General features: G+C 44.7%; 1 protein-coding gene across 2 annotated transcripts in view; it reads right to left on the minus strand.

Annotated features, from left to right (window-relative positions):
- The window catches only part of SART3 (spliceosome associated factor 3, U4/U6 recycling protein), a 36,715-nt gene extending 11,235 nt beyond the window's left edge, over window positions 1-25,480 (minus strand). The window contains exons 1-12 of one of the 2 annotated variants that reach the window (XM_043557805.1): window positions 25,130-25,480; window positions 16,381-16,507; window positions 14,962-15,066; window positions 11,605-11,789; window positions 10,331-10,436; window positions 8,966-9,090; window positions 5,080-5,235; window positions 4,240-4,378; window positions 3,647-3,754; window positions 2,656-2,733; window positions 2,473-2,531; window positions 1,194-1,303 (exon numbers count right to left, since the gene is read on the minus strand). In XM_043557805.1, coding sequence (XP_043413740.1) covers window positions 1,194-1,303; window positions 2,473-2,531; window positions 2,656-2,733; window positions 3,647-3,754; window positions 4,240-4,378; window positions 5,080-5,235; window positions 8,966-9,090; window positions 10,331-10,436; window positions 11,605-11,789; window positions 14,962-15,066; window positions 16,381-16,507; window positions 25,130-25,444 — 1,613 coding nt within the window. In that variant the 5' untranslated portion in view covers window positions 25,445-25,480. The remainder of the gene's footprint in view (window positions 1-1,193; window positions 1,304-2,472; window positions 2,532-2,655; window positions 2,734-3,646; window positions 3,755-4,239; window positions 4,379-5,079; window positions 5,236-8,965; window positions 9,091-10,330; window positions 10,437-11,604; window positions 11,790-14,961; window positions 15,067-16,380; window positions 16,508-25,129) is intronic. The other variant, XM_043557808.1, reaches the window with a different exon arrangement.
- Window positions 25,481-25,490: the final 10 nt, after the last annotated feature.

The raw sequence follows: 25,490 nt of genomic DNA on the forward strand, positions 1-25,490 counted from the left end.
ATAAGCTTTAATAGTAGTCATATCTCTGGGGATGAGATGGGAAGAAACTTTCACTTTCTACCACACAGTTTTGTAAGTGTCTGTTTTAATTTGAGTACATGTTGTTTTTTAAATTGGGGTAAAATCCAAAATACTCAAAAAAAACATATAGACAAATATATGTATTAACACACAATGCTCAAGACACAATGAAATAGAAAAGCTGGTCATATTTTTTACATCTTCCCCCCATGATAAATATCATTGGTCACATCTTATTTATTTAAAATAGCTTCAGAGATTTATAATGTACGCTATCATTCCATTTTCTATTACAGAGCACCTGGGTGGCTCAGTCACTTAAGCATTCAACTCTTGATTTAGGCTCAGGCCATGATCTCACAGTCATGGGATCGAGCCCCACATGGGGGTCTGCACTGGGCGTGGAACCTGCTTTAGATTCTTCCCTCTCCCTGTGCCCCTCCCTAACTCGTGCATGCGCTTCCTCAAAAAAATAAAATAAAAATAATTTTTTTTACTGTTTATTTATTTTTGAGAGAGAGAGAGAGAGAGAGAGAGAGAAAGAGACAGACTGTGAGAAGGGGAGGGGCCGAGAGAGAGGGAGACACAGAATCCGAAGCAGGCGCCAGGCTCTGAGCCGTCAGCACACGGAGCTCAAACCCACAAACCGTGAGATCATGACCTAAGCCAAAGTCTGGCGCTTAACCGACTCAGCCACCCAGGTGCCCCTAAAATAAAAATAATTTTTAAAAAATTTAAATCTAAAAAAATCTCAAAGAACATACCCAAACTATTAGCTAACAAGGGTTATGTCCTCTGGGTCTGTCGCTACAGAAAATTTGGGGTTTTTTTCTCTTCGTTTTTTAATAGTTTCTACTCTTACATCCAAAGCAAATATAAAAAATAGTTCCCCCCAAAAGTCACATAAAACATTCATCTCCAAAAATTCAAAACAAACCAAAATAACAAGCAGAAAGAAACGCACGGCTGTAAGACAAGCCCAAGCATAAAACAGTAGGTTCGGTTCCCTAGCCTCGCCCATTATACACACAGCCCCCAACAAAAGAGAGGCTAATTGGGGTGGGGGGGACCAGCCTGAGGTAAGGAGCAGGCCCAAGCTGGCAGGAGTCAGCCGGGAGGGAAGACGGGTTACCCCTGACAAGCACCACCAAAAGCACCCCCAGATCAGTTACCTTTCCAGGTTGTAATATTCAAGCCACATGTTGGCATACTTGGCGTTCCCTTTGGTCATGATGCTGTCCCAGAGTTCCCGAGCTTTCTGCATGTTATTGCACAGTCGAGCCTGAAACGCATTAATGGGCTCCATTAGGAAAGATTCAAACCTTACCGACGTTGGCACCCATAACAAAACACACCTCAAACAGACATGCTTTAAAAACCCCCCACTAACTGTGCATGTGATGACGTAACTCCCTGGACATTCCCAGCCACCTTCCACGGCGACGGGCTCGGCTCAACCACTCCAGCCTCTCCAAGGGGACAAGCCTCTAGCTGCCTGCCTAACCTATTTGAGAGCAAAGAGCAGGAGCCCACAGGTACTTACGACAGAACTAGCTGGACAATTGTGTTTTATTTTTATCAAGCTGAACTACGAGTGTTTAATCTGAGGCAATGCGGAGAAAGAAAGACTGCTCTAGGAGGAGGCCCCCTGCTGTGCCACTTGGGCAAGTGAACCTCTCTGTGAACCTGACAGACATCCGTTTCTTTGACCTGACCCCTCTCAGAAAATAAGATGTGCTTCGAATTTCACAATTCTGGAAGTGCCTGGGGGGCTCAGTCGGTTAAGCGTCCGACTGCGGCTCAGGTGATGATCTCGCGGTTCGTGGGTTCGAGCCCCCGCATCGGGCTCTGTGCTGACAGCTTGGAGCCTGGAGCCCGCTTCAGACTCTGTGTCTCCCTCTCTCTCTCTGCCCCTCCCCGCTCTCTCCCTCTCTTTCTCTCTCTCAAAAATAAACATAATAAATATATATTAAAAAAAAAGAATTTCACAGTTCTGTGAGCTGATCAAGGGCGGGTTCCGTATCTTCTTGATTCGGGGTCCCTGGCCCAACAATAACACTCAATTCACTGTGTCCCCTAATTATCCGTCAAACTCCTGTCTCCTACACGAGATGAAAGCCTTAGGAGCACGAGGCAGGTCTATCTCCCCAGCACACAGTGAAACACCTGGCGAACAGTCCACACCCGGTACAGCCTGACGAACAAGGCACTGAGGGACGGAGGCAAGAGGTGCAGAGTGATGGGCGTTCCAATGTCCGCCGCATAGCTCCTTAACTGCGTGCCAGTGTTTTCTCTGAGGTATGAGTGAATGTGCACCGAGCTAGATATGTAACAGAGATCCTTACAGACCCTGGACCATCACCTAAGATTCGGACTCAACTTTAGCCACATTAACGACACACGCATCCTTCAAAGCGGGCTGGAACCGACAGGCGTGTCGGAAACATTTACCTCAATCCGAGCCCAGTTCTGCATGATCATGCAGCTTGGATCTCCGCTCTCATTGAAACCTGTAAGAACAGAGTTAGTCAAAATCAGAAATCAATTTAGAGACCCAGAGCCTCTGACTGAGAAGGCGCATCCACCAAGAACAGGAGACGAGCGGAAAAGGGAACAGGTCGAAGCCACACTTACGCTCCTCCACCTCCTGCTTCAGATACTCCAAGGCGCGAGTGAACGCAGACCTCAGCTCTTCCAGCTCTTTACTGGAGTCTGTCAGAAATTGCAAAAGAGGTTTGGCTTCGTGAAGCCACGTACCATGTCTTTTTTATTTTTTAAATCCCACAGTGCAACTCCTGGGAGCCTGTTGTGCATCTGGCATCAGCTCCTGCCCTCATCACATAGCTGGGGAGAAAGGCTACAACAGCACCCATCACGGACAGCACCACAAAGGTGAGCACAGGGTGCCGTGTGTGGGACCACAGCAGAGGGGGTCTTGCCCAGCTGGGAGAATGGCTGAAGGCCACCTGCATGAGGGCAAGTCAGGGGTTTCTGATGCTTTTTTTTTTTTTTTTTTTTTTTTTTTTTTTTGACGAGAAAAGGGAAGAAGGCAGGGGATCCTACAGAGATTCAAAGATTTAAAAGACATACAGGAGTCCTACCTAAAGAACTATTTAGGATCTATAGAGGGGAGAGAGGAGAGAAATGAGACGAAAGAGGCTGGCAGGAGCCAGAATAAGAGAAGGACCTTAACTCTCTTCCTTTACAATCCACAGCAGGACTTGTTAGAAGATTTAAATAGCAGGGGCGCCTGGGTGGCGCAGTCGGTTAAGCGTCCGACTTCAGCCAGGTCACGATCTCGCGGTCCGTGAGTTCGAGCCCCGCGTCGGGCTCTGGGCTGATGGCTCAGAGCCTGGAGCCTGTTTCCGATTCTGTGTCTCCCTCTCTCTCTGCCCCTCCCCCGTTCATGCTCTGTCTCTCTCTGTCCCAAAAATAAATAAACGTTGAAAAAAAAAAAAAAGAAGAAGAAGATTTAAATAGCCAAAATTTCTGGGGGCAAACAGTTACCAGTGGCTGGTCTACATCATCTGCCTAATCATGATGTATCTGGGCAACCTGGGACATCTCAGCAGAAGGTATGTTGAGAAAAAAGTCAAAACCGAATCTGACACACGAATTTAAATACCTTGTTTGAAATCAACCCTTCTCCTCAGGTAATCAAGGTACGCCTGCCAAATTTCCACATAATCAGTGGCCTGAATGAAGCCGGCACTCAAAGCTTTCTCGAAGGTCGCTGGAATTGAAGAAAAAGCCAGGATTTGTTACCAATTCAAAAAGAAGTTAATATAAGTTCTCAAGATTGTTACAAAAACCTCTACTGACTATCAGATACTGTATGACTTAAAACAATAATGATAGGATACAACAAAGTGAAGTGAGCTAGAGAGACATGTTCAAAAGAAAAGCTACTACAGGATTTGGACCGTGTTCTAAAAGGGGTAAATTCCACACGATGTCCCACACTAAGAGAATTCCAGGCCAAGTCAGACTGGAGAGAAGACCCAACTTCTTGGAAAATCACAAAGAATGTCAGCATTCTTTGGCTCTGAGAAGACAAAAGCACAACCAAGTTATCTCCCACTTAGGGCCTTTTTTGTCACTAATACCCAATATCCCAAACTCAACACCCAGGGAAAGGCTGACCTAATGACTCTGTGACAGCTATCTTTCTGGCTTGGAACAGAAAGTTTAAGAGTCTTCCCACAAAAGCATTCGCACCGGAAATCACTTGATGGTCAACTCCGTGTCTTTCCATGGCCAAGAGGTAACGGCTCCACAGGGCAACTGTCCAGGGGCAGTTTCTAACGGCACGATTATGCACAGATAAAACCAAATCCTTTACTTTCAGCTGCCGATCCTACGATGAAGAAGTTCACGGTGAGGAGATAAAATGCTACTGTTACAGGCTTCACCATCCACGAGACCTTTCCAGCACGACCAGCTGACAAAAGAAATTTCCTTAGAAATTCTCGTGACTGGTCTCTTCGACAAAAAAATCGCAAAGGGGAATTGAGGAGAGGGGAGACCAGAGATGAAAACAGCTTTAAGGGATATCAGCCTAGCCGCGTGGATGGACCCGGTTTGCACCCTGACTCAAATCTTTTATACGCACATACTGACGTACTCGCCAGTGAAATGTGACTTCTGGAAGGGGGAAGAAGGTAAGCACACAGATGGAACTAGACTAGTGCCGTGAGTTAACCGTTGAAGCTGGGTGACGGCACGCCAGGTTCCGCCTTTCCTCATCTATGTGCCAGGTGTACATTTTCTCCAGAATACAAAGTGAAAAGAAAAACATTGGTGTCGCAAAGCCCTCAACAGGAAAACCGTGCCCATTTTTCCCACAGTTAGCGTGATCAGTCTGATAGGACTTGAAACAGCAGAACCTCACGGGTTGGCCAACAGGGCGAAAGGAAGAGGAGGGAAAGGGGAGAGCGCAGAGAGCGCAGAGAGGAGCAGCACACGGCTGACTCCCAGCGCCCTGGCTGAGTTCCTTCGCATAGACTCTCAATCGGTAAAAAGGAAACGAAGTTATTAGAACAAATCAGGTCGTCTTACTAGGTACTGACTGTAGCGGATCCACAAATCTGGGACAAGGCAGTTCTCGACCAGGGCGCGCTCGAAGATCAACTGGACGCGAGCAGGGTCGCCGATTTTCATCTCAAAATCGATGTACGCCTGATATTCAGCCAGTCTGGGTGCCTCTGCTTGCAACTAGGGAAGGCGGGGGAAGCACAATGAGGTCGAAATGAGCTACTCGAGACCGGGAGGAAGCACAACACATCTTCATATTAAATCCTGGCAAGACTGGCTACGTCAATCAGAATCACCAATCCCCACCCCGGGTACCTCTGCAATCTGACCGGCAGTGAGGGTCCGGGGTGCCTCTCCACAGCAACAGTTACAAAGACTCCATCAACCCTTTCCCGGACCCATCCCTAGGCCACAGGATTTCTGATGAGAGCATCCACCAGAAACCAAATGAATGAGAAACACCTTTGCCAATGACCACGGCTAGCCATCGCTCCAAAACGGAAGTCCCTTCCTTGGCCTACTGAGCGAGTGAGGGCAACCACATTGGAGCACTTCGGTGCCGTGTGGTACTTCAGGTTTCTCATCCCACATATCAGCTCCCGCCGGGACGCAGGCACAGGCAGAAAAGGGAAGACACGAGGCCGAATGCTGACTGCTCCAAAGACCAACAGTCCAAATTCTTTTCAAACAAAAACCTTATTCAACTTTGCTTTTCAGCCACCCTCTGCTGAAGATCCTAACATCAAACTGGATGAGGATTTCACTAATGACGCTTTGAGAAATACAACCACCTCCAATCATTTACACGTGAAAAAGGGAGACAGAGCACACGCGGGCCAGCAGGAGAGCACGCACGCTCTGAACATAGAAAGATGATGTTGTACAGGGCCTCGGTTTCTAGTTGTAATGACAAACTAGTTGCCCAGGCAGACTGCCACTGAAAACAACTTAAAATTGCCGGATTAAATATGAAAAACGTCTTGAAAAACATCAGCAAACCGGCAAAGAAACAAGAAATACTAAGAACGAAATCTAAGTGAAGGTTAAGCCTTTGCTGGTGTAAGATCTATAAAGGATGTGATCTTCACAATGAGGTGTCAGTATTACCGCCTCTTACATTCGAGGCGACCGATACACAAGGCGGCTGAGAACGCAGTCTGAGAGCTGGTACCTGGCAGAGCTAACATTCAAACTCGAGGTAGCCTGGCTCTCAAAGTCTCTGTCCTTACTATGCCACAAGATACCAAAAACAGAGCCAAGAAGCCCAACTAACCCCCAAAAGGATAAATACAAAGATATCCACCCCTGGACCTCCTGTAATGAAATCAAAGGACATCAAACAAAACCAAAGAGATCTTAAAATGGCCCGGAGAAAAAACAAGGATTGGCATCAAAGAAGCCGACTTCTTAACAGCCAACGACAGAAGCAAGACAGGAGACGTAACTGTCAGTCGAGAATTCTACATCCCGAGAAATGAACTTTCAAGGAGACCAAAGTGAAAGACCTTTTCAAATTAAAACTGAGACCGTCTGTCACCAGCAAATATCCAGTGCAGGAGACTCTCAAAGGGTGTATCTGAAGCAAAAAAAAAGATTCCAGATGAAAGCTCTAGGATGCAAGACGGGAAAAAGAGCAAAGAAAAATGGGAAATGCACATAAGTGAATGCAGACAGGGTGGGGCTGTAAAATGCAAGATTAACAAGGATGCCTCTCAGGTTAAACAAAAAGACAAGAAATACAAGAAAACAAGAGTGTAAGTCTGAGACATGGTAAATGAAGCTGAAAGTATTCTAAGGCCAAGAAAGGTTGAAAAACACCACTTACAGACAATCTTATGGTCAACAAAACAAAAACCAAATACTATGGTCAACACAGAAAATCCAAAAGAATCAATAAATCATTGGTAAGAATTTATAAAGAAAACAGACAAAAATTAATATAGAAAACAAAAATAAATTTGAACAATTTTACAGAAAGACACAGCCTAAATAGCAAAGACCTATAAACCACGTTCATAGGTCGGAAGACTCAAAATTTTAAAGATGTATATTCTTCCCCAAATTGATCTACAGAGAAAATGTAATTCCAACAAAAAAAAATTCAACAGCTTTTTAAATAAAATTTGAAAAGCTGATTCTATTCAACAGAAGCAGTCAGAACTAAAACAGGGGTGCCTGTGTGGCTCTATCAGTTAAGCGTCCAACTCTTGATTTTGGCTCAGGTCATGATCTCACAGTTTGTGGGTTTGAGCCCCGCATCGGGTTTTGTGCTGGCAGTGTGCAGCCTGCTTGGGATTCTCTCTCTCTCCCTCTGTCTTTGCCCCTCCCCTGCTCACACGCTCTGTCTCTCTCTCTCTCAAAATAAACAAATAAACTTAATAAATAAATAACATTTATTTTTTTTAAAAAAGGGACTAAAGAAAGACAAAACACTCTTGAAGAGGAACAACATGGGTGGGATTCATGTCACCTACGAGCAAAATTTATAAAACTATCAGTATTATGATAGTATAAAATAAACCAGTGGGGCAGAATAGAAAGCCCAGAAACAGATACACAAACGGAGAGCTAATCTATGACAGATGTGGGCCGGCACATCAACGAGGGAAAGATGGAATTATCAAAATTGGTGCTGGAAAACTGGTCTCATATGGAAAAATGAAACTGGACCCCATCTCATGCTATATGCAAAAATCAATTCCATACGAAGATCTAAACATGAAACACACAACTATAGACTTTCAGAAGAAAACAGAGATAAGAACAGCCATGAGCTTGGAACATGGAGAGATTTCTTAAGCGTAACAAAAGCGCAAACTGTAAGACAAAGAATGATAAATCCAATTAGAGTGAAATTAAGAACCAGTCATCGAAAGATGCCATTAAACACCTTGAAAAGACAAATCACAAACTTGGGGGAAGTTTTTGCGATACATACAACCAAAAGTAAGGATTAAGATCTGAGGTTCCTCCGAATTAATTAAAAAAAAACACAAATGAAAGGGAAATGAGTCACAGACTTCAACAGGTACCTCACAAAAAAGGAAACCTGAATGCCAACAGATGTGAAAAAATGCTCAACTTTAGTAGTAACCAGGGAAATGCGAATTCAAGCTACACCTCAGATCCATCAGAATGGGTAAAATTTGAGTATGTCGATATCCAAGGCTGGTGAGGGCGACGAGAACCCCGAGTTCGCTGAGAACCCCCCGCTAGGAGCGTCAGCCGATGACGCGGAAAACAGTCCCGCAGGACGGGACGATCCAGCAATTCCATTCCTAGGTGCACGCTCTGGAGGAACTCTCCTCACACGTGTACCAAGAGATACATCCAAGAACGGTCGGAAACATGCTGCTCCTCCTAGCAAAACACGGGAAAGCGACCCAACTACCTAGGAACACGAGTCAACAAATCGAGGCACACACATACACAACTCGATAGCCGTGGAAACAAATGGACTATACTTATCAACACGGGTACAACCCAAAAACATGGTCGATGAAAGAAAATACACAGCATGATCCCATTATATAAAAGCTCAAAAAACAAGCAAAATGAAACAATACGTTAATCAAAGGTATGTTCGTAGATTGTAAAACTATAAAGAAAAGCGAGGGAATGATTATCACAAAAGTCAGGAAAGTGATTACCTCTCGGGAGAGGGAAGAGGAAGCAATCGGAGAGGGGCACATAGGAGACTTCTAAGGTACTGGCAATGTTCTATTTCTTAACCTGGGTGGTGGGTACATGGACGTTCACTTTATTATTAGGATGTAAACTGCACGTACACATTTATACACTCTACACATTTCACAACAAAACAGATTTTAAAGATACCGCTTTATTTGCAACTATCGATCAGGGTAAAGTTTGCAGGGACACGTTTACCGTAAAAGAGGCCAACACTTACCAGCGCTTCTTCATAGGGTTTGTATTTCTCCAGCTGCTGCAGAGCTTTGTTATAGTTCTGAATTACCGACTCCGGTATTGGGTCTTCTGACCATTCTTCATACTCTGCAAATGTTGCCTCCATATCTATTGAAAGATGGATTCAGCCCCGTAGGTCTTGCCATGGGTTTTATCAACCCAACCAGAGATGAAACCATGAGACTCCGATGTTGCTAGCCCCTCCCACATCAGCGGCCACAACAGCTGTTAGGATCGGATCTTCCACTGGGCCCGGACTTGACCTTAAGATTCTGTCTCAAGGCAATTCCCCAAGCAGCCCTACCAACTAACTAAGCAGTTAATGAAATAATAACAACACTCACCCACTGCTTCCTATGATCTAATACTCTCCATCCACTAACTCATTTGATCCTCACAACTCTACGGAATAGGTTCTATCGTGATCCCCATTTTGCAGATGAGGAAACGCAAGCAGAGAGTTACATCAAATGGTAGAGCAAGGCCTTGAGCCAGGCAGTAAGGCTCCAGGTCATGTTCCACTCACTGGGCTGTGCCATGTCACAGTGGTACATGAAGGGACACCTACAAGCCACTGAGTTCTAGGCTTTTCTGCATATCGCCCAAGGATTCAACTGGAAAGCCAGCCATTTTATAAATCTGTCAAATAAACCGTGACGTGAAAAGAGAAATTATGCCTGGGCTCAAGTAGTTATCCAGAAGTGCCAGGGGTGTGCAACGCGTAACCAGGCCTAGGGAACAAATAAGATGGAAGCACCAAACTCTTCCCATGCCCAGAAAAATCCTCCAGGTGCCGCTCACACTCAATACCAGAGCTTCAAAGGCTTGGCTTACCAAAATATATTTACCCAAAAAGGAAAATCCTTACCAAACCCCCAAGAAATTCAGATGGGAACACTTCCAGTCAACAGTGCTCCTGAACCAAATCACATCCCTCCCCCCGCCCCCGGATGAATGATAGAAGCCTGTGGAAAATCCCCATTCTGATACCGAAGAGATTACTCCTAAAGAGAAAATGTTCACAATGGAACCCTTACTCAATAAAGCTTCCCCAGAAAATATAGGGGGTCGGCTTCCCTACCCCTTATAGTGACCCCACCTCTCCACCAACAATGTCTTAACGTAGCAAACCGCGTCGGGAAGTCTGCTGCTGACCCTCAGAATCCTCTTGAGCATTAACTCAAGGTATATTTTTACCAATACACAGTGACACTGTCCAGTGAGAGCAAGAACACCAGCGACATTTGCCTCACAGGATGCTAGGAAAGGACTAATGACAGGACAGACCCCCAGGTATTTTAAAAACCATGGAGGAAGGGCCGGCTACTGACATGTCGGTTTCTCTTACCAAAGAGTGGGATCGCCAACTGTCGCCGGAAGAGACTGTGGACTTTCTCCAGCTGTGAATCAAAGGTTTGTTCCCGGTCAAAAGGGGAAAGGAAGCCAGCTATGGGCTAAAGAAGCAAATGTGTAGTAAATTACAAACTTTTTGGTTCTTCCTACTTCAAAAAATATTTCAACAAGTTTTTAGTTGAAAGTAAAAAACTGTATCTGACCTCTTAGGCATGAGGTATTGTGACAAACATTGCAAGGGATTCAAAAATAAACTGGTCTCTGCTACTAAGTGTTTAAGATGGAGTGAAAAGCAAAAAGGAATATAAGAAACGCATATACGGACTATATTCTATACAAATGACTACCACGGGGCCGAATGGAGATATCACAAAGGTATCACTGGTATCGAAGTCCCGTGGCTGGCTTTATTTAAGCTGGTTTTGGAGGCTGCGGTTTGTTATGAAGGGAGGAGATCGGGAAGGACTCCCGGGGGAGCTGGCACCTGGGGTGCATCTGCAGGCCCTCCGGACGTAGCAAGAGAGAAGGAACGGCGTGGGAACGGGGGACGGCAAGCGCCCGAGTGTCGAGGGGGGACTGCGGGAGCAGGGCCCACGCAGGGCTGGGTCAGCCAAAGGCGTCGGCCCTGATGCCTCAGTCGGGGTGAGCTAGAGGCACCGCTGCAGGCTCTTCAATAGGGATGTCACCAAGAAGGGAGAGCGCCACTTTAGTAATGACCTAACTGCCGGCGGGCTCCGCTAACTGCCAACACTAACTGTGTGCATACACACACACAGGGGAGAGGGGACACTGGGAGGGGCTGTAAAATCCTGTAAATGAGAGTTTAAAAAATCTAATTATGATGGGGTCAAATCTCTTGCAGTTACTATTGGACACGACACATACACACATACATATATATATGTATGTGTACATGTGCACATATATACATGTTTGTATATATGTGTGTGTGTGTGTGTGTGTATGTGTGTGTATATATATATATGCGTGTGTGTGTTTTAGAGTGACGTGGTTACTCTTGTGTATTCACCTGGAACCAGTAACTGAAATAGTAGTATTTTTAAACATCAGGAAAAAATCATAGGGTCATTTGCTTTTCAGTCCAACAAATCGTTCTTGCTATTCCACAAAGACTACCGATTTACTTCACTGCCCACCCACTAGGGGACTGGCAAAGACCATTTTGTTAGCGGTGTTCCTCCAAGACCACTTACAAAGAGCCCCGACTGTTCAAAGGCAAGCACTGGGCCCAGAGACGGGGGCACTTACCCGGGCAGCTTCCACAATCGCACTTTCAAACTCCCGGTAAGCCTCCCAGATGGCGAGTCCTTTGGTCATATGTAAGCCAACCGATGAGAGTGCCCTTTCAAACACAGAGCGGACTTTCTCAAGGCCACCTTTCTGCCCAATCCCACCGACTGAGTACTGGCCGTACTCGAGCCAAATGTTAGGACCTAAGAAGAAGTGTTCTAATCAGTTCAGGATATGAAATACCCAAATATCAAAACTTTTGTTCTGATGCATCGCAAAATAAACGTGCCCACCAAAACAGTACAAATTCATATAAAATGTTAACGGAACATCAACAAGCATCCCAACTTACATATAATGCTAATACTGCAGCTCAAAAAGAAGTGTATCTTAAACCATGTTCCTACCAGGTTTCGATGATCGAGTTGTACTTCATAAACAGAATATGCCAGGAGGTAATATGTAATACGACTGTGATTATCAAGCTTATTTATTAAAACCGAAGGAATCCACTAACAGAGTTTAACGAAAATAGTTACGAATCTGAGTCAACTTTCAGAAAGATTGCAAAGCCCAGAACTTTTTAACTTTTGAACACTGATTCCTTTTTAAACCTACTGTTGGAAGTGAAAGAACAAATTACAAGCACCAATCCTGTCACCAGAAGTCTGTATTTTAAGCCTCCAGGTGTAATGATGTTTACACAGCAACAACAGAGAAGACCTGGTGGCCCTGGGTTTTTTTCCCACTTTCTTTTTACACTTTTCATATACTCACCCCTGCTGCTTTTAAGAGCAGACTGATGAACTAAACTCTTCAGAAAGGCAGTGATTCTTATGGCACACATTTTGCCTACGAAGTCACTTTTCAAAGACCTGAAAATAATTGCACGGGCCTGTGCTAACCTTGTAAAATAAAAACACTTAAAAAATAAAGAAGCCTATATGAGAATTACTGCACGTTTTCCCAAGGCTTGCTTTTTCACTGAAACGGGTTTATTTCAAAGACCTTAGCCAAAGTTCGTCAGCTACTCTGTTTTAGTTCACCAGTACCGAGCTTCCATACGGGCTGCAAAAGAAAAAAGGAAAAGAGGGGCGCCCAGCTGACTCCATCAGAAGAGCATGTGACTCTTGATCCTGGGGTTATGAGTTTGAGCCCCACGTAGGGTGTAGAGATCACTTTAAAAAATAAAATCTTAAAAAAAAAGAAAAACAAAGGAAAAGAGCAGCTCTTGGAGCAGAAACCCTTGGTGATGGTTGAGTCATGTCTACAGATGGTCTATGAAACAGCTCACCCTCTGAAGAGAAGGGAAGAGAAGGGAATTTTCAATGGATTACCTCACAACTCCTCCCAATATTTAAATAATCTAAAAAGGTGTAAAAATTATGAGTCGTATTTTAAACTCAGAAAACCCAAGGGTACAGGGTCCACAATAATTACGAGAAGCAAATAATGAGTCACTGGACTCCAGGTTCCAAAGCAGGGCATGAAGCCCCTGCACGAGGCCTTCTCCAAAGACCCCGATTTTCAAAATTATCAAAGAGCGAAAGGGCCACAGGCATACTCTGTTACTGGCGCGCTGAACGCCTCCCAGATGGTCTGAAATCGGGAGTACATGCACCTTCAAATGTGCAAAACACAATTAAAAACTAGGAAGCAGACCAAAGTGGCTTCATAGTGGTTTCTGAACATTCACAAAACGTGTGACACAACTTCCACGTTCTAAAGCTCCTGAAAACAACACAAAAGCCCTGTGGGTCCCCATTCAAAACTACTTTGAGACACATAATCTGGGGCACCTGGGTGGCTCAGTCGGTGGGGGGTCCCACTTCGGCTCAGGTAATGATCTCACAGTTCGGGAGTTCGAGCCCCACATCTGGCTCGCTGCTGTTAGCACCGAGCCCCCTTCAGATCCTCTGTTCTCCCCTCTCGGCCTCTCGCCCACTTGCTCTCTCTCAAAAATAAATAAAACATTAAAAAAAAGAGACAGAGAGACAGACATAATCTAAGAAGCACAGTTATCCAGCTTCCTGACCCCCAGCAGCCCTGAAGCAGTTGGGGAAAAGGAAGGCGCGCTGACTTCAGCACTAAGTGGCAGTGGAGGCCGGACAGCTGGAATGGCTACAAACCATAAAGGACCTGAAAACATCACAGTCTGGGCAGAGACCAAAGATCCCTGGAGAAAAAGAACCGGTGCTCTTAAGGACGACTCTGAGACCTTAGCAAAGGGGTAACAGGATCATCAGAAAACATGGGACCATCATGCCTTAAGAACTGTCAAGAGATTCTAAGAAGCCACAGGGGCAGCATCAGAACAGAGACACAAGTATAGCTTCTAGAAGCGCATATGGTATAATTTCATATTCCCCAAACACCTGTAATTTTCAGTATCCAGATTATAAAAACTAAAAATCGATCAATTCTTTTTGGCTGGTAAAAAGGTACATGAAAGGTTCTCTCCCTCAGGGCAGTCTATAGTCCAGACACCCACGCTTCTCACAAGGGGAGATGCCCATGGCAGGAAGTGGGGAAAATCACACATGAAAGAAAGATGTTTAATTTAAAAGAGGGAAAGGTGGGGGCGCCTGGGTGGCTCAGTCAGTTGGGTGACTTGATTTTGGCTCGGGTCACGATCTCGCAGTTCATGAGTTCAAGCCCCGCATCGGGCTCTGCGCTGTCAGCATGGAGCCAACTTGGGATCCTGCCTCTGCTCCCATTGGGGTTCTCTCTCTCATGCACACGCACTCTCTCTCTCTCAAAATAAATAAAAACGTAAAAAATAAAAAAAATGGGGGCACCTGGGTGGCTTAGTCGGTTAAGCATTTGACTTCAGCCTAGGTCATGATCTTGCCGTTCCTGAGTTCGAGCCCCACGTCGGGCTCTGTGCCGACAGCTCAGAGCCTGGAGCCTGCTTTGCTTTCTGTGTCTCCCTCTCTCTCTCTACCCCTTCCCGACTCGTGCACGAGTGCACCCCCCCCTCTCTCTCTCAAAAGTAAATAAACCTTAAAAAACAATTTTAATAAATAAATAAATAAGTAAATAAATAAAACGTTCTGTCCAAAACAATCCAAACAACCCATTCAATGTGTAAAAGTCATCTGGAAATACCACGTAAGTTCTCCCCGCCAGAAAAGTGCTAGGTGTAACTATATTCATTATCTTGCTAGAAATATTTCTTCCACTTGAATTTGAAAACCAAATATCCTCAAATGACAACCACAGACAATGAGAACGATGAGCAAACTCCAATCCTTCTAACTGCTAGACTAACGCTCTCCTTCCTGAGCAGTGACACCTCACAGTACGGTCCAGGGCAGGAGAGGCCGCCGCTGGGCGACGCTGCAGACGCCTCGAAGAAGCGCACGGGGAACTTACAGATGTAATCCTTCACAGCTTTCTCAAAGAGGTCGTACACGTGCTCTCTGTCCAGGCCGTCCAGAGCCATGCTGATCTCGTCATGCAGCCACTCCAGCCAGAGCTCTGCAAGACAACAGCACCTCCTGCGTCACCATCTCCTTCACCAAAGGGCAGGACGAAAGCAGGGACTTTACTGCCAGTCACGGGCACACAAACATCTCACCCATCTTATACAGCCTGGTACAGTTCGCAGAAATTCCATTCTTAAAGCCTGTACCAAGCACATAGAAGGTTTATGCTTCCAAATCAAATAATTAGAAACATAATATCCTACACCTATTGGGCATTTTATACTCTGCAAAGTACTTACGTATATTTCCCATTTAATCTTTGTCAAAATTCTGTAGGTGACAGTAATAATAATTAATAAAAATGGCATCTAAGCATTGACAACACACTAAGGTATCTGTTAAGTGTTGTGCACAGAACACCTCTTCCAACCCACGTACTATAAGGCAGAAACTATTATCAGCCCCATTTTACTGCTGGGAAAACTGAGTCTTAAAACATTTACATAATTCACTTAAGGTCACCCAGCAGTAAGACGTACAGCCAGGAATGAACCTCGGCGATCTGATTTCAGTTTCCATACTCGGCAGTTATGCTTTCGGGGCAGGGAGAGCTGGATCTGGGACCAGAGTTTTCCAACTCCTCCCTAAAATATCCGTTACGAACATTCGTGAAGACTGAACCACAAAGATGCACAGTTATGTTTCAAATAAGCAAGTAAGTATAAATAACCTAAATGCCCAACGATCCTGTAACAAACAAGGTATAAAACATTTACATTAAAAACTGTTTATAATGGGTGGCTGGGTGACTCACTCGGTTACACATCAGACTCTTGATTTCAGCTGAGATCATAATCTCACGGTTCGGTTCGGGAGTTCAAGCCTCACATCGGGCTCTGTGCTGTCAGCTTGGGATTTCCCTCCCCTCTCTCTCTGCCCCTCCCCTGCTCATGCTATCTCAAAATAAATAAATAAAAATTTTAAAACTGTTTATGAAAGTTTAATTGTAATACATTTACAATTATCTAGTTCTGAGAGAATGGATTAAGTACACAAATACTGGAATGGGAAACACAAAGAGGCGGGAAAAGTTTAATTACATAAAAAGTTTTCATCGTGATATAGGATTAAAAAAAAAAACAACTCAGGATCCGAAACGTGGGTCACTATTACATGATCACGACTACGTTTCGAAAAAAACTACAAGATGAGAAACTAGAAATCCCTGACACTGGCTGATGGGCTTTCTTCTTTCCACTTTATTTGTATGTTCCAAATGTTCTGTAAGGCACACATCCCACTGAAACAAGAATGTGTATCCTGCACTTCCGTTTTTATCAAAGCAGCCTGACCGCTGAAGCATTACCTTCAGTCAAAGGAAAGATCTCACTCATCTTCTGGCGAGCCATCCTCACTTTGGTGAGCTCGCCTTCCAGCCGGAGCAGCCGGATCAGGTCCACGTGGCAGTTGTAGTCATAGACGTTGATAGAGAGCTAAAAGGAGAACAACACAAGGTGAAATTTAATATGCCATCATCAAAATAACTTAGCATTCTTCACCACTGGTTAGGAGGCACATGTCTGCTTACAGACAAAATGGGCCATCTGGGAGAGCCAAGGAAACAACAATGTAACATTTACCCCCAGGAAGAGGAAGAAAAATCAATGAATGAGGCTTTCTCTAATCAACACAAAGCTCTCCCAATCTGTTACAGTCCCTATCAGAAAGCAGTTGGGTTCTCTCTGGAACACAGGAACATTCTGATGAAACGAATAAATAAATACCAAGTGTGACCTTAGGCAACTTATTAATTCTTCTAAGCCTCCAGTGTTTCACCTGTAAAACAGGGACACCACTAAGGTCTAGTCCATAAAGTTCTTGCAAGGATTTTACTGTCTTTATTTTAATTTTTTTTTTTAAGTAATCTCTACACCCAACATGGGGCTCAAACTCACAACCCCGAGATTAAGAGTCAATTGAGCCAGCCAGGTGCCCCTCTTGCAAGGATTTTAAAAGGTGCTTCATGACATGGTTTAGCACATGCCAGGTATGTAGGTTAAGAGCTCTTTTACTAAACAAACAAAAACACCTACTGCGAAATGAAAATGAAATGAAAATCCCTACTGCGAGGAACAAGAATGGCAACACCTGTTGAAGCTGAGTGACAGGTACATAGAGACTTGTTTTTATATTTGAAACTTTTCAAACTCAAAGTTAAAACAAATCAAAATCGCTTAAATAGCTATCAGACATCTGAGACCACAGCAAACTAAAAGAATTTGCCGCTAGCAGACTGACTCTTAAGGATAACAAAAGGAAATGATAAATCTTGGAGCACCAGGAAGGGAGAGAGAACAGAAAGTATAGAAATACGAGCAAGTATCAGGAAAGGTGCTTCCCATGAGTTTTCTAAATTGTATGTGATAACTGAAACAAAACTTTCAAGGCCATCTGATACCCAAAACAATGATATTTAAAAGTAGGGATGGTAAAGGGACTTAAATGGAAAGATTTCCACATTTCACTCGTTGGTAGAACAAACACCATGTAAGTTAAATACACTGTAATACCCAAGGCAACCACCAAGAAACTATACAAAGCAATATACTAAAAATCACTGCAAATAAATCAAGATGGGATATTAAAAGATGTCCAAGTAACTCACAGGAAGGCAAGAATAAAGATACAAAAAAAACAGAGGAAACAAACAAAATAATAAAATGCCAGGCATTAGACCTAACATATCAACACCTATCTTAATGTTTATGGTCTCAATATACTAATTAATAAGGCAAAGAATGCAGAGCAGATAAAAACACAACCCTTGTAAGAAACTCACTTCAAATTCAAGGACATAGGCAGGCTGAAAGGAAAAGGATGGAAAAAGATAGACCATGTAAACATTAGTCCAAAAAAAGCAGAAGTGGCTATGTTAATATCACATAAAACGGACTTTAGAGAAAATTACGAAGGATAAAAACGGACACTACAGGGGCACCTGGCTGGCTCAATCAGTGGAGTGTATGACTCTTGATTTGGGCTCAGGTCACGATCCCAGGGTTGTGGGTTAGCGCATTAGCTTGGCACAGAGCCTGTTTAAGATCTGCCCTCCCCCCCCCACCTCTGCCCCTCTCACCAGCTCACACATGCTTTCTCTCTCTCAAATTTAAAACAAAAAGGGGGGGGGGGGATTACATAAAGATAAAAGGATCAACCCACCAGGAAGATCACAAACAACAGATCCTTCAAAACAGATTAAGCAAGACTGAGCTAAGAGACACGACCACAGTTATAATGGGGACTTCAACATTCTCCACTTCAGCAACTAAAAGTAGTCCTGGACAGATAATCAGCAAGGACACAGAACTCAGTTTCATCAACCAACATGATCTAATCAACATATATAGAACACTCCATCCAAGAGCAACAGAATACACCTTTTTTTCCCTCAAGGGCCCATGGAACATTCACTGAGACTAAATCACAGGCCATAAGACAAACCTCAACAAATTTTCAAAAACTTAAATCATATACAGTATGTTTTCTGATGACAATAGAATTAAATCAAAAATCAGTAAAAATGGGGAAATCGTTAAACATTTGGCAACAAAGTGATATACTTCTAAATAACCCATGGATCAAAGAGGAAGTATCGAGGAAAACAAAAATACACACTACTGAATGAAAATCAAAATACAATAAATTAAGGATACAGCCAACGCAGTGTGGAGAGGAACACTTAACCGAACTAAACTCAATGTATAAAAAGAATTATATGCCATGACTAAACAATTTGTTCCAGGAATGCAAGGCTAGTTCAATCTTTGAAAATCAATCACCGTAATCCACTAAATCAACAGGCTAAACAAAAATCGTGATATCCACTGACACAGAAAATGCAATTGACAAAATCCAAAACCATTTACAATAAAAACTCTCAGCAAGTTGGCCCGCATTAAAATTTAAACTTTTTGCTCTATAAAAGACTCCATCAAGAGGATGCAAAGACAAGCTATAGACTTCAAAAAAAAAAAAAATGTACAAACCACATATGTAATAAAGGACTAGTATCTAAAAGCTAGAACTCTAGGGATGCCTGGGTGGCTCAGTTGGTTAAGCATCTGACTCGTGACTTCAGCTCAGGTCACGATCTCATAGTTCATGAGTTCAAGCCCCACATCAGGCTCAGTGCTGACAGTGCAGAGCCTGTTTGGGAATTCTCTCTCCTCTCTCTGCCCCATTCTCTCTCTCAGAATAAATAAAAAAACTTTATATATATATATATATATATATACATATCTAAACTCGACAATAAAGGGGCGCCTGGGTGGCTCAGTCAGTTGAGCATCTGACTCTTGATGTGGGCTCAGTTCACAATCTCATAGTTGGTGAGTTCAAGCCCTGCATTGGGCTCTGTGCTGACAGGGCAGAGCCTGCTAAGGATTCTCTCTCTCTCCTTCTCTCTCTGCCCCTCCCCATTCACATGTGTTCTCTCCCTCTCTCATGTAAATAAACTTAAAGTAAATTCAACAGTAAAAAACAAATAATCCAATTAAAAAATGGGTAAAAGACATGAACCAACATGTATATCCAAAGAGGACACACAGATGGCAAGTAAGTCCACATGAACAGTCAAGATCATTAACTATCAGGGAAATGTAAGGTAAAACCACGATGAAACATTACACACCTAACAGAGTGACTAAAATAAAAAACAACGACAACACCAAATGCTGGAGAAGATGCAAAAACAAAAACAAACCAAAACAAAAAACCAAATGGATCACTCACACATTGCTGCTGGGAAGGTAACACGTATACAGCAGCTTTGGAAAACAGCTGGGCTGTTCCTCATAAAATTCAACACACAATTACTTTATCATCCAGCAAGTGCACCGTGGGTATTTCTCCAGAGAAACAAAACCCATGGTCACACAAAACCTGTTCCTAACAGCTTTATTCCTATTAGCCCAAACTGGAAACAACCCAGATGTCCTTCAATGGTGAATGGCTAAAGTCACCATGGTGCACCCACACTGTGGAATACTTTTCAGCCAGAAAAAGGAAGTGAATATACACCCCACTCAGATGAATTTTAAGGGAATTATGCTGAATAAGAAAAGCCAATCCAAAAAGATTACATACTATATGATTCCATTTACATAACATCCCTGAAATGACAAAATTATAGAAACAGGACAGTGGCCAGAGGTCAGGAACTATAGCTATAAAAAAACCAGAAGGACCCCTGTTGTGACAGAACTGATATGTGTCAACTGTGTCAACGTCAACATGTGGGTAGTGACATCATATGTAGTTTTAACAAGATTACCACTGGGAGAAACTGGTAAAGGGTACACAGGAGCTCTGTATTATTTCTTACAACTGCAGGGAAGTCTACGACTAGCTCAAAATGAAAATTTAACTTTCTAAAAAAGCTTTTATAGGAGGTTGGGGTATGGGGTTACCTTAGGTCTATACAAAAACACTAATGTCTACTTTTCCAACACCTGCCACAGCGTTTCGGCAATAAATATTTCCCTCTCCTTCATTCAACTAACACTCTGAAGGTATACTCAATAATCTAGATACTAGCTGATACATTAAAATACACATGGAAGGACTCATCTCACCAGGTTGCAAGTCTCAGCAGAGTCAGACCGTGGAATTGACACGGGATTGACAAACTGACCAACAGAACAAAAGAGAACACCCAACATCAGACCCACACAGACAGAAAACCTATGACAAAGTGGCACTCACTGCATCCATTAAAACGAATTCATGACCCATAACCATGACCCCAGTTTGAAAAACACTGACTCAGAGAAATTCTTTTTTTTTTTTTTAATTTTTTTTTAGCATTTATTCATTTTTTGACAGGCAGAGAGAGACAGTATGAGCTGGGAAAGCACAGAGAGAGAGAGGGAAACACAGAATCCGAAGCAGGCTCCAGGCTCTGAGCTGTCAGCACAGACCCCGACATGGGGCTCAAACTCCCGAACAGTGAGATCACGACCTGAGCCGAAGTCGGACACTTAACCAACGGAGCCACCCAGGTGCCCCATAGAAATTCTTAAACATGGTGGATAATAGCATGTTTCAACAGTAACAATGTACCTTGTGGCTGGTTGGTAATAAGACAAAAGAAAAAAAACTGTAAGCAATCCAAATGCCAGAAGAACTGATAAATTGTGGGATACTCGCCCAATGTTATGCTAAATATACAGTAGTCAAAATGAATTAAGTGCAGCTACAAGCAACACAGATGAATGTTAGAAACACGATGCTGAGTGGAAAGCAGTCCCAAAAGATTACATACAGCATGGTATATTTTTTAAAAGCTCATCAATGAACAAAAGTGGACAACAGATTACTTAGGAATGCATACGTGGGAAATAAAATTACACGTTTTAAGGGAAAAGGGAGCACGGCAGAGTCAAGAAAGTAGTTACCCGGGTTTTGGGAGGAGAGGCAGGGCAATGGAATAGGGGAAAGACCCATCGGTACCTGCAACAACACTGCTGAAGTTCTAACTCTTCGACCACGCGCCGGGTAAGCAGTAGTCACTTACCACCCTTTGTAACTTACAGATGTGAACTGCTCTGCATGTATCAAATTACATGCAAAAGGACAACAAAGGCTCAATAACAGGTAAGACCATGACCTGTATTTTTTTTTTTAAATCCTAAGACTTTTAGCAATGTTCTCCTGCTCATGATATCTAAAAGTTAACAAGCGGAGCCCATCCCAAGATCCAACATGAAGAGCTGAAAAAGGACTGGACTAGGTCAGGACCCAAGCGTTCTCATCTCCCCTGGCTCTCCTCCTTTGTACCAGGAAGGCGCTGGAGTGAACCTCTGCTTGCCACGCGGGCTGTCACGATACGCTGATGTTTCAAAATGGACTGTCAAGTGTGCACTCAAGTGACACTAACTAAAGAAGTGAAGTTTGTGCAAAATGTACTTTCCTTGTTAAAGAAGGGGCAAAAGCTCTCCCTGTCACCCACCGCTCTCAACTCACTTGGGTCTGAGAGTGGTTTTGGAGCACGAAGAGGAGTGGGACAGTCCTTGTCAGTCATCGTAAGTAATGTCAGTCTATACAAGCGTCCCTTACCTGCATATCACATGGAGGTCAGAAAGAATAAGTCAATGAAGTAGAGAAACGGCCTCTAAGGTGGTCTTTGGTCCAAATTTCTGATTTCTAGGCCCAAACAATGAAGATACTATACATGAAGAGGCGTTCCAAAAGTACGTGTTTGAAATGCATACTGAGGATGCATTTAAGAGACATTTCCACAGAGTTCACTTGGCATCGACGAATGAGCACATACACAGGTCTATTCTGGTCTCAGAGCCTCATTAACGACAAAGGATGCTTTGAAGAAAGAGGCAGCTTAGCCAACGCAGAAAATGATGTGTTGATTTCCTGACTCCCTAGAGGCACAACCTGGAATAGGGGTGGAGAAGTAACAAAAGGCCTGGTCCAAGAGACACAACCACGGCAATCATGGGGAGGGCAAGGAAAGAACAGAGCAGGCCTCGGCACAGCACCTACTATGCGTCAAATGTGCCACGAACTTTCGAAGCAGCAGGTCACTTAAGCTCCACGACAGCCCTGTGAGGTTGGCACCTCGTTTTATTTTTTTATTAAAATTTTTTTTTCAACGTTTATGTATTTTTGGGACAGAGAGAGACAGAGCATGAACGGGGGAGGGGCAGAGAGAGAGGGAGACACAGAATCGGAAACAGGCTCCAGGCTCTGAGCCATCAGCCCAGAGCCCGACGCGGGGCTCAAACTCCCGGACCGCGAGATCGTGACCTGGCTGAAGTCGGACGCTTAACCGACTGCGCCACCCAGGCGCCCCTGGCACCTCGTTTTAACCACCTGCGCCACCGAGGGACCAGCGAGTTGGAGTAACCGATAGGGCACCACTTTTCGTTTCAGGGCACAAACACAGATAACGGGAAACCCTTGCTTTTGTTACACAGATACCACAACTTGAAGCTTTCATAAACTACACTCGGGGATGAGCACTGGACTTCGCAAATACGACCAGGTTGAGTTTTTCACAGGCCTGTCTAGAAGTTATTCCGTGGCAGCAGGAACTAGAGGCTATGGGATTCGGAGGAGGTGGCAGAAAGGTTTGGAAAAATGGGAAAAATCAATCCCTCGACCCCACGACGGAGAGTCTGATAAAGCTAAGAGGCTCTTCAATTCACATCACTTGCCAGATCCCATCCTGTGTGGTCCCCTTCCGAACTCCATCCCGCCCTCTGTGGCCTGAGGTGGGGCAGGCAACGAGGGGACACCAGTAGCCAGGCCACCTCTGCTCTGACCCATCCTCCTCTCTAGCTAGATGCCTCTCCTCATCAAGGATTTAATCTTTCTGCTTCCAAGCCTGTCCTTCCTGCTAAAACCAATAATCCTATTTCCCCTGCCTCACAGAAGAGTAAGATCTGAGTGAGCTAATGGCTCGCTGAAAAGCTGAAGGCTAGAAATCAGAAGGACAGACTTCCATGAGGACAGGGACACAGCCTGGCATTTTCTCAACACATGAAAGACTGAACGAACACCAGCATGCTTATTTATAAAAAGCGAACAGGGAACCACTTTCCTACACCCACTGGTGCCTTTGACGTTCAGGTGTGATGATGAATGGAACGAGCGATCCCAACGCACATCATTACTATTTCACAACAAAAGTATCACTGCCGGAGAGGCCATCCTGAGGAATCTCACCCCCAACAAGGTTGAGGAGCCTAGGTTAACAACTTCCCATCACTGATTTCATACAGATGTGGCATCGGGGCCGCAGACAGCCCGGTTAAATTCAAATCCCCTTGTGAGTGACTTTGAGCCAATCGTTTCACTCTTCACTGAGCCTGTTTCCTCATCACTAAAGTGAGGATGTGCTTGATTTCTGTTTGCCCTTCCAATTCTACTCCACCTTCTCCTCCCTGTCCTGTGCCCTCCCGTGTGCACCATATCCATGGGGTCTCTGGCTCTCTTGCTTCCAGCAGGGTTCGCCAGCCAAAGGCACCAGCAGATGTTTGGAGAGAGGGAGAGAGGTCAGGGTATTCCTTCCCCCACCCCGATCCCTGATGGGAAACTACAGCTGCGCGCCCTGACTAAAGGTGTCTCACCTGTTCTCAGGTGCCCTCTCCACACGACTATTCAGAAAACTGGTCACAGTTTTCCCGCCTCATCTCTTCAGGCCTAACGGTGGTCACAAGGTCCTGCTGTTAAGGAGCCCCGAGGTACTGAACCCTCACTCCTGGTTTCTCAGCTCACGCTTTTTTCTCAGCTCACATTAGCCCCTTTATTGTCCTTTTCTCAAATTATCCTAATTCGAGCGTGCCACCTATTTCCTGCTGGGACCCTGGATCACACAGAAGTTACAAATTAGGGATCACGTTACCATTAGGTGCCAGGCACTGGGCCTTTAATTACTGTTATGACAACTACATGATGCAGGAGTTGTTCCTCCCAATTTGCAGGTGAGAAAGCACAGGCTCAGACAAGAAATCTGCCTAGGCACACGTAAGCATGGAAGGGCTACAACTGGGACCTCAGCCTCCAGCCGCTGAAACCTCTACCTTCCCGTTTCTATTATCGCCGTCCCGCTGGTTACTTTGTCTATCGTACTGCAGTTCATCATTATGGTCATTCCTACCGGAAAAAAAAAATTAAAAAAAGAAAGAAAGAAAAAGCCACTCTCTTATGAATAACACTTTATTGCTACTGCAGACCATACTTTAACGGGTGGTTCAGAGTGGGAGCTCTGGAGTCGTTTCAAAGTTCAAGGCCTGGCCGCCACTTGCAGAAGTGTAATCTGCAGCAAGATAATTCCCTCCACGAGGAGCCTCAATCCCCTCCGGGAAAACGGGGAATAACACTACTTCCTTCACTAGGTCGCTGCGAAAGTTCAAGGGGACGACAACTCGCAAAGCACCCGGCAAGCAGGAAGCGCCCAAACGATGGGAGCTGCGGTGATTAATAGCGGTTTTGCGGCCTTGGGAGCTTTAATTACCGCCGGGGGCCGGGCACCGGGGAGAAGGGCCGGCGCTTGGGAACCACAGGGAAGGAGCCCGCCGCCCCAGCCACGGACACACCTGCTCCTCCAGCCGCTCGATCTCCAGCTGGTTCTTCTCCTCCTCTTCGTCGTACTCCCACTCGTACTCCCCGGGGGAGCTCTCCGCGGAGGAAGCCATGGCGTACTCCTCGTCCCCATCGCTCTCACTCACGCCTTCCTCCTGCTGGTCCCACCCCGGCCCCATGGCCTTGTACGTCGCAGCGGCCACGGCCCGCGACAACACCTTCCTCCTCGTCCTAGCCGCCTTAACCTCATCTTCCTCGCCCTCCGCGGTGGGCCCGGCCTTAGGCTCGGCCTCCGCTTCCGAAGCCGATGTTGCGGCCGCCGTCGCCATCTTGCGCTTCCAGTGACTCTCGGGTCTTCTCTCGGCGGCCGAGGAC

This window comes from Prionailurus bengalensis, chromosome D3 (assembly GCF_016509475.1).
Source record: "Prionailurus bengalensis isolate Pbe53 chromosome D3, Fcat_Pben_1.1_paternal_pri, whole genome shotgun sequence".
In the NCBI taxonomy this organism is placed as follows: domain Eukaryota; kingdom Metazoa; phylum Chordata; class Mammalia; order Carnivora; family Felidae; genus Prionailurus; species Prionailurus bengalensis.